Source organism: Nicotiana attenuata, unplaced genomic scaffold, assembly GCF_001879085.1.
Source record: "Nicotiana attenuata strain UT unplaced genomic scaffold, NIATTr2, whole genome shotgun sequence".
NCBI lineage: Eukaryota > Viridiplantae > Streptophyta > Magnoliopsida > Solanales > Solanaceae > Nicotiana > Nicotiana attenuata.
This window is the reverse complement of record NW_017671403.1, coordinates 3,388-12,106: the sequence shown is the minus strand read 5'-3', so window position 1 is coordinate 12,106 and position 8,719 is coordinate 3,388. Positions and strand designations below refer to the sequence as shown.

Sequence of the window (8,719 nt, the reverse complement as noted above, 5' to 3'; positions counted from 1 at the left end):
GCAACAACGGTCGAAGAATCGGTTGGGGTAGGGCCCCACCTCAGTCGGGAAAGGCATCAGCCCTACGTTAGGACGTCTGCCCTGCCTCAATCGCGGCACACGGATGCTCCTACTTGATATACGGCACCATATCGATACGAGAAAGGTATGCCTCCACTCATATCCTCTCACAATTTTTGTGTTTCTCCTTCAGAAATAGTGTACGCCCTAGAGAAACTCGGTCCAAGGTGCAATGGCCGCAAAAGATGAGGTCAGACCCCAACACTCGGAAGTCGAGCGCTTTCTCGAAATTTCACCAAGAAAGGGATCACAAAACCGAAGATTGCATAGGACTGAGACATGAAGTAGTACAAATGCTAAGCCAGGGACACCTGAAAGAGTTGCTGAGTGATCCTAACTTCGCCCGCGGACGCGAACAGCCCCAGGGACCTCCAAAACCGCCTTCTCCCGCTTGCACAATACAGATGGTCATCGGCGGGGGCGATGGCGCAACAATAAATCATGTCAAGTTTACCACCACACATAAACTCAAACGATCAACCACCCATGAAAGGTATGATGACCTCGAAGATAGTATCATCTTCGATTAGTCAGATGCCGACGGTTTGTCTTTCCCTCACTATGATGCTCTTGTTATAACTTTACGCATTGCATATACTGATGTAAAAAGAATAATGGCAGGTTACGGGAGCGGCGCGTGTATTATCCATCCTCGAGTCCTCGTGTAGATGAGACTCGAAGACAAAATAATACCGCTCTGCATAACACTAACATGTTTTAATAATGCAGTTGAATGGATTTCTGGAGAGATAGTGCTACCCGTCCTAGCTGGAGGAGTCACCCTGGAAACAAAGTTTCACGTCATGAACCAGGAAACAACCTACAACGCCATCATAGGGCACCCGTGGATACACGCCATGCGAGCGGTCCCTTCCAGTCTCTATCAAGTGATCAAATTTCCTACCCCATGGGGAATATTTAGCATTCGGGGCAAGCAATGCAACGCACAAGAATGCTATCGCATCGCCCAAGATTGCGCGCACACCCAACAACTCAAAGGAGCAAATGCGGAAGCATAACAATCAGCGATGTCAGGACCCAAACTTGATATACGGACAGACGTTATAAAGGATCCCGACATCGTGGAAGCATCCGAGTCAATGATAGAAATTTTTGATCCTGTCCTACTAAATGGCAACGACAACACAAAAAAGGCTTATATAGGGCACAATATCTCGGAACCAGGTAAGTTTCATAAGTTCTTGACTGACCATACCAATCTGTTTGCCTTCTCCCATGCAAATATGGCAGGTATCCCAAACGATATCGCCATACACAAGTTAAATATCGACCCCCCTATACCCGTCAGTACGACAAATAAGAAGGAATTTTAACACCGCGATTAACGAAGCCGTCAGCGAAGAAGTCGATAAGTTGCTCGCAAATGGCTTCTTCCGAGAGTCAAAATACCCTCAGTGGGTCACTAATGTGGTCATGGTGAAAAAGAAAAACGGAAAGTGGCGGATGTGTGTAGGTTTCACGGACCTAAACAAGGCATGTCCAAAAGATTCTTTTTCATTGCCACACATCTACCAGCTCATCGACGCAACAGCAGGACACGAGTTGCTAAGATTCTTGGATGCTTACTCGGGTTACAACCAGATCCTTATGGAAGAAGAAGACCAGGAGAAAACCACTTTCATCACTCACCAAGGAACATACTGCTATAGGGTTATGCCATTCGGACTAAAGAATGCAGGAGCGACGTATCAGAGATTGGTTACCAAAATGTTCAAAACCAACTCGGTAAAATAATGGAACTCTACATCGACGACATGCCGGTTAAGTCGAAAAGGAAAAAAGATCATATTGATCATCTAAAGGAAGCCTTCGACATATAAAGACGATACGGCATGAAACTGAACCCCGAAAAATGTGCCTTCGGCGTAGTTCAGGAAAGTTCCTCGGTTTCCTGGTATCACAAAGAGGCATCGAGGTCAACCCAGAACAGATTAAGGCCATCGAAGGAATACCCGAAACATTGACCAGGAAAAAGCAGGTACAAAAATTAACGGGACGGATAGCCGTCTTGTCGAGGTTCATCTCACGGTCATCGGATAGATGCCATAAATTCTTTAATGTGTTAAGGAAAGACAATGGACTTCAGTGGAATTTAGAATGCGTCGACACCCTAGGGAAACTAAAAGCATACTTGTCTTCACCACCCTTACTCGCCAAGGCAGATCCAGGCGAGTGCCTCCCGGTCTACCTAGCCATATCCAAAGTCGCAGTAAGTGCAGTTCTAGTCCGAAAAAACAAAGGTACACAATCTCCAATTTACTATATCAGCGAAACCTGAATTGATGCCGAAATAAGGTACCCCCACATTGAAAAACTGGCTCTAGCGTTAGTCGTAGCTTCACGAAAGCTTAGACCATATTTTCAGTGCCACCCCATAAAGGTGGTGACAACCTTTCCTCTCAGGAGTATCCTGCACAAACCCGAATTATCGGGTAGGTTGGACAAATGGGCCATAGTCTATTGTCCCATCAGTACCAAAGGTGAGGGCTATTAGAAGCAGGGTAAAGCAAAGTGAGGCTGAGTTGCAGAAAGCCATAGAGGCAAGCAAGAAAAAGAAGAAGGAAAAGGGAAAAGCTAAAGTTGTGGAAAGTTCTGTAGTTGCAGAAGAAGAGGAGGAGGAGGTGGAACTGGTCCATCAGGAGAGAGGTACAACTGAGGAGGTTCCCACTCCTACACCAAAAAGATACAAGACTTCTACAACGAAAGTCTTCAGAACCTGTATCTGCTGAACCCTCCCTGGCTAAAAGAACCAGGTCTGCAGTCAAGAGGAAACCAGTGAAAGTTCCTGAAGAAGAAGAAGAATGGAGTGGAGAGGAAGAAGAAGAGGAATCTGAAAAGAACAGGACAGATTTGTCCTTTTTGGCAGGAGAAAGATCTTGAAAGGAAGAATTCTGAAAGACCTGGAGGAGCCAGGCATGAAAAGATTGGTTGATGCCCTGGATGCACAGGGGTGGAAGGACATAGTTCTTCAATTGGATGGCACGCTGGCACGAAAAGAGCTGATCGAGTTTATGGCAAATGCCACTGTGGTGAATGGGGTAGTCACCAGTTTGGTGAGGGGAGTAGAGGTGCAGTCTGATGCACCTAAATTGGGCAGAATTCTAGACATACCCTGTCAGGGCTATGATGACTATACTAGGCAAAGGTGGCCTTGTCTAGATTCTCTCCCTTCTACTCTCCAAATTACCAGAAATTTCTGTGATACAAAGTCTGCTGAAGAAGTGCCTGAGGCAAGGTTTGTGCAAAAAGTGAGATGAAGCCTGAGCACAAGGTGCTATTTGAGTTTGTGAACAGATGTTTGCTGCCCAGACAGGAGAGAAGGCATACTGCAAATTATATGGACTTGGTCCTTCTGGAGTGTCTTGTGAGAGGAAAGCGGATTAACTGGCCTGCTTTCATTGTCAAGTTGCTGGATAGAGTCATCAATGGCTCCAAGGCCCATGCCACTCCTTATGAGTTTATACTGACAACTGTCTTGGACAAGTTGAATGTTCCACTGAAAAAGTGGGAGATGGCCTCCAGCAAAGAGCATTTTGGTATCAAAACTCTGCAGGCCTGTGACTATCTGCTAAGTGTAACCCCAGTTGAACCTGGTTCATCTCTGAAGACTCCTGTGAACAGCAAAGTTAGGGCATTGGTTCAAGAGTGTGGAACAAAAGATGCAGAAATTGCTAGGCTCCAGGCTCGCATTGCTGAACTAGAAAGTGAGAGAAATGGCCTCAAAGCTGAGCTAGCAAAGGAAAAGGAAAAGAGTGAAGGGATGCTCCAAACAATGCTCAACCTTCTTAAATCCCAACCCTCCAGTTCCTCCAAGCCCTAGGCTTTCCAGTTTCTCTCTTTGAACCAGTTTAGAAACCCCCTCAGTGACCCAGATTCGGGACTTTTCTCTATTTTTGCTCATGGTTGGATGTTTGTTTTTCTTTCTTTTTGTGGTCTGTTTTGTAGAAACACCTCCTAATCAATGACAATGTGCTTTGTTTTCTCTTGTTCTATGAAACTTCTGATCTTAATAGTTAAATTTTTTATGTGAAGTTGATTATTGATTAACTGAATCATGTTTTCACTTGCAGTTGCCCCAGTGGCCATGAGTAATAATTAACATCTGGGATTCATATAATATGCAACTTTTCGATGATGCCAAAAGGGGGAAGAGATATTGTGCTTTACTTTGTATTATGAAATAAAGTGATATTTATAACCTGATTAAACCTGGTCCTTAATGATAAGTTAAATTAAAGTGTGATAATTAAGTTGAGTTCCACAGGTTCTCTGATCAATAAAAGCACAGAGTTTGTCATCATCAAAAAGGGGGAATTTGTTGGCCCAAGTTCAGATGAAGTTTTGAAGATTGACAAAATGAACTCAGTCATGGACCAGGTCCATCATGTGAGACACAGTGTGAATATACTTATACATGTGAGAGGCATGTGGAGAAGATAAGTATCAAGGATCAGCAACAATATCTTCTGAGTTGATCGAAAAGGTTGCATAGGACAAGGAGATGAAGTCTCCTTGTGTGAAGAGAACTAAATCCGGATCAAGAATAAGGATTGGAGTTTGAATTGTTCTAGGACTCGAATTTGATAAAGGATCAGCAATTGAGTCTCAATAAAACTCTGATTACTAACTCTATAAATAATAATGATTGTTCTCTTTTACAGGGTAGCACATATGCAGAAGTTAAACTAAATTGAGAGCAAAAGAGCTAGGCGATTTTGCAAGCAATTTATGTGTGATTCAAGTGTGCATTCTTGAAGCTACATGAACCAGAGTGAAGAACCAATTCCATTGTGTCTTTCTTTATTTCTAGTTCAATTGTAGTAGGTGTTTTCATATTGTACCTTTCAGCTTTCATAGAAGCAATTGTATTAGGTACTTTGAGTATTCAAGTTAGAGTTAACTTGAAAGTCTCGCAGTAGTTGAGGCTGTGTGCTACACTGGGATTAGAGTTTAATCCTTAGGTTTACAAGAGTTTTGTAAATGCAGTTTTGGCTCACTAATTTTAGTGGAAGTTTGGGAAAATCCTATTGAGTAGTAGGTCGTGGTTTTTTTCACCTTTTGAGCCAGGTGTTTTCCACGTAAAAATCTCTGTGTTCTTTATTTTATGGACTCTTAATTCCGCAAACAGTAATAGTTAGTATACCTAGAAGAACCAGGTTCTTCTAGAGCGAAAATTAGGTACCACACAAATCACCCCCCCCCCCTCTTGTGTGGTATTGACGTGTAGAACATCAATTGGTATCAGAGCAGGTTATCCTTGAAGAGGCTAACACCTTAGGAGAAGATCAACAATGAGTGCACCACCTGGGAACTGGGAAGGGCAATCCACTGCCAGGCCTCCACTTTTCAATGGTCAGTACTATTCTTGGTGGAAGAACAGAATGAGAGATCACATTATAGGGGAAGATTATGAACTTTGGGACATAGTCACTGATGGTCCCCTAGCAACCACAAAGAAGAATGCTGAAGGAATTGATGTGCCAAAGACAACGGCTGATTGCACTGCTGAGGACCTGAGGAAGTGGGAGAAAAATGCTAAGGCCAAGAAGTGGCTTGTATGTGGACTAGGACCAGACGAGTACAGTAGGATCCAAAGATGTACAACGGCTAAGGAAATATGGGACACTCTGCAAGTGGCTCATGAAGGAACACCTCAAGTGAAAAGATCAAGAGGAACACTTCTATATTCTCAATATGAGAATTTTACTATGAAGGAAGGAGAAACTATCCGGGAGATGTATACTAGATTCACCACTTTGACAAATGAACTTGAATCTCTTGGAAGGATTATCCTTGAAGAAGACAAGGTTGAGAAGATTCTGACAAAGGTTCTGCCAGTCACATGGGAAAGCAAAATCACTGCCATTCAGGAATCCAAGAATATTGCTACCCTTAGACTGGATGAACTGATTGAAAACTTAACTGCCTATGAAATGAGGAGACAAACCATGAAGATGGATAACCCCAAAAAGGAGAGAAGCTTAGCTCTCAGAATTGCTGAAGGTGCAGATTTGGAAGATGATGAAGTGGCTATGATCACTAGGGATTTCAAGAAGTACCTGATGAGAGGAAAGGGTTCTTCAAGAGGTACAAACTTCAATAAAACAAGAGCTCCGGAGAAACAGACCAATGAGGGATGCTACAAGTGTGGTAAGACTGATCACATGATCAAAAACTGCCCTCAGTAGGAAAATTGAGTGGAAGAAAGAAAGTGTTGAACAAAGGAACAGGAAGAAGGAACAGGTTCAACCAAAAACAAACAAAGGTTCAACCAAGGCTATGGTTGCTGCTTGGGGAGAAACCTCAGATGAAGACTCAGAAGATGAAGCTGAGGAGGAGTAAGCACTAATGGCCATCGGAGAATCAGATGATGAACAAGAGGTAAGTATTCATCATCTCAAAGACAAGATTAAATTCTTGTCTAAAGAAAGGCTGGCTGAGCTATTAATAGACTTCATTGATGAGTCTGAGATAATTAATAATGAGAAGGAAGTTCTGTCTAGGGAATGTGTGATTCTAAAAGCAAAATGTAAAAGTCTAGAGTCTAGGGCAAATGAGAGTGATAACAAAAATGCTGAGTTGAAGAACCAGGTTCTTGAACATGACAACAGTGTCCTAGAACTTAGGTCTGAACACTTAAAACTGAAATTAGGAACAGGAAAGAAGAAAGCTGATCACACATATCTCACTCTAGAAGAAAATTTGGGAAAAATGAAAGATGAATTATACAAGAAAGATGAATTCATTAAAGTCTTAAAAGAAGATCTAGGAAAGGTAAAACATGAACTAGACAGAACTTGCAAGTGGAACAAGGCTTCTGATGCTCTCTCCTGGCTGCAAGAGCATCATAGCAGTAACAAAAGAGGACTTGGCTATGGGACTCAAGCTCCAAAATGGGATCCAAAAAGCAAGTACCTCACTCTTCCTGAAAATAAAATTTGTACACACTGTGGTAAGACTGGACATTACAAATATGAATGTAATGCAAAAGAAAAGGCCAGTCAAAGGAACAAAGTTTTTGTTAAAGAAAAGAATAAGTTGCCTGGATGGGCAAGAAGGAATTTAATTCATCCTTTTGCTTATAGAAAGGGACCCGAACTAGTTTGGGTTCCTAAGACTAACCCCTGATTTCCTTTTGTAGGTCCAAGTGAAAGGGAGGAGCCAAATATGGTATACGGATAGTGGCTGCTCAAAACATATGACTGGGAACAAGGACCAGTTCCTTTCACTTGAGGACTTAAAAGGAGGTAATGTCTCCTTTGGTAATGGAAAGAAAGGTGAGATTATTGGGGTTGGAAAGGTAGGCAAAACAGATTCTCACTCCATAGAGAATGTCTACCTAATAGATGGTTTGAAATATAGCCTAATAAGTGTGTCACAATTGTGTGACAGAGGTAACCTTATGGCTTTTACCTCCACCAAATGCTTTGTGATTAACCTTATCACTGACAAAATTGTTTTGCAGGGAAAAAGAGTTAACAATATTTACATAGTAGATTTGTCAACTTTTTCAGAAAATGAACTCACTTGCTTAAGTGTGTTAGTTAATGATCCCCTCCTATGGCACAAAATACTTGGTCATGCCAGTCTAAATCAGCTAAACAAATTAGTCTCCAAGGACTTGGTTATAGGGTTACCTAATATCAAGTTCAAGGAAGACAAAGTTTGTGAGGCATGTGCAAGGGGGAAGCAGGTAAGGTCATCCTTCAAATCCAAGAAAATGGTAAGTACGTCCAAGACGTTGGAACTGGTTCATATGGATCTATGTGGTCCAATAAGAACCATGAGCAGAGGTGGAAAGAAGTATGTAATGGTGCTAGTTGATGACTATTCTAGATTCACCTGGGTTTTATTTCTAACTTCCAAAGATGAAGCATTTGACATGTTTTCTGCATTTGTTATGAAAACTCAGAAACAATTAGGAAATCAACTTGCATCCATTAGGTCTGATCATGGAACTGAGTTTGAAAACTCTAAGTTTGCAGAGTTCTGTGATGAAAATGGGATAGACATAACTTCTCTGCCCCTAGGACTCCACAACAAAATGGAGTAGTTGAAAGAAAAAATAGAACTCTTGAGGATATGGCTAGAACCATGTTACTACCTAGCAAATTGCCTCACAGCTTCTGGGCAGAGGCTATAAACACTGCATGTTACATTATAAATATATGCATGACCAGACCTCTAGTAGAGAAGACTCCCTATGAGTTACTTAAAGGGAGAAAACCAAATATATCCCACCTTAGGGCATTTGGCTACAAGTGCTATGTGCACAATAATGGAAAAGACTCCCTAGGAAAGTTTGATCCCAGAAGTGATGAGGCGGTATTCTTGGGATATTCTTCACATAGCAAAGCTTATAAAGTGTTTAATAAAAGAACTTTGTGTGTAGAAGAAAGTGTGCATGTAGTATTTGATGAAACTAACATTCTTTCTGAGAGATAGGAACATGAAGATGAAGCCATTGGACTGGTCAAAGACTTGGCTGAAGCATCAGCTCAAGTCAAAGTGACACCTACAGAAGGAACAAGTGATGGAACAGGTTCTTCCTTACAGGGCAACCTGACAGGGGGAAGAGATCAAAGAGGATTTGAAATAAACTCCTTGAAGGAACCTATTCATGAACCTGTTCCTCAGC

The 8,719-nt window shown here is 42.0% G+C and overlaps 1 protein-coding gene across 1 annotated transcript; it reads left to right on the top strand.

The window, feature by feature from the left end:
- Window positions 1-245: 245 nt before the first annotated feature.
- Window positions 246-781, top strand: LOC109208077. The gene is made up of 2 exons (XM_019371092.1): window positions 246-553; window positions 682-781. The coding sequence occupies exons 1-2, from the start codon at window positions 246-248 to the stop codon at window positions 779-781; spliced, it is 408 nt and encodes a 135-aa protein (XP_019226637.1).
- The last annotated feature ends 7,938 nt before the right edge of the window (window positions 782-8,719 follow it).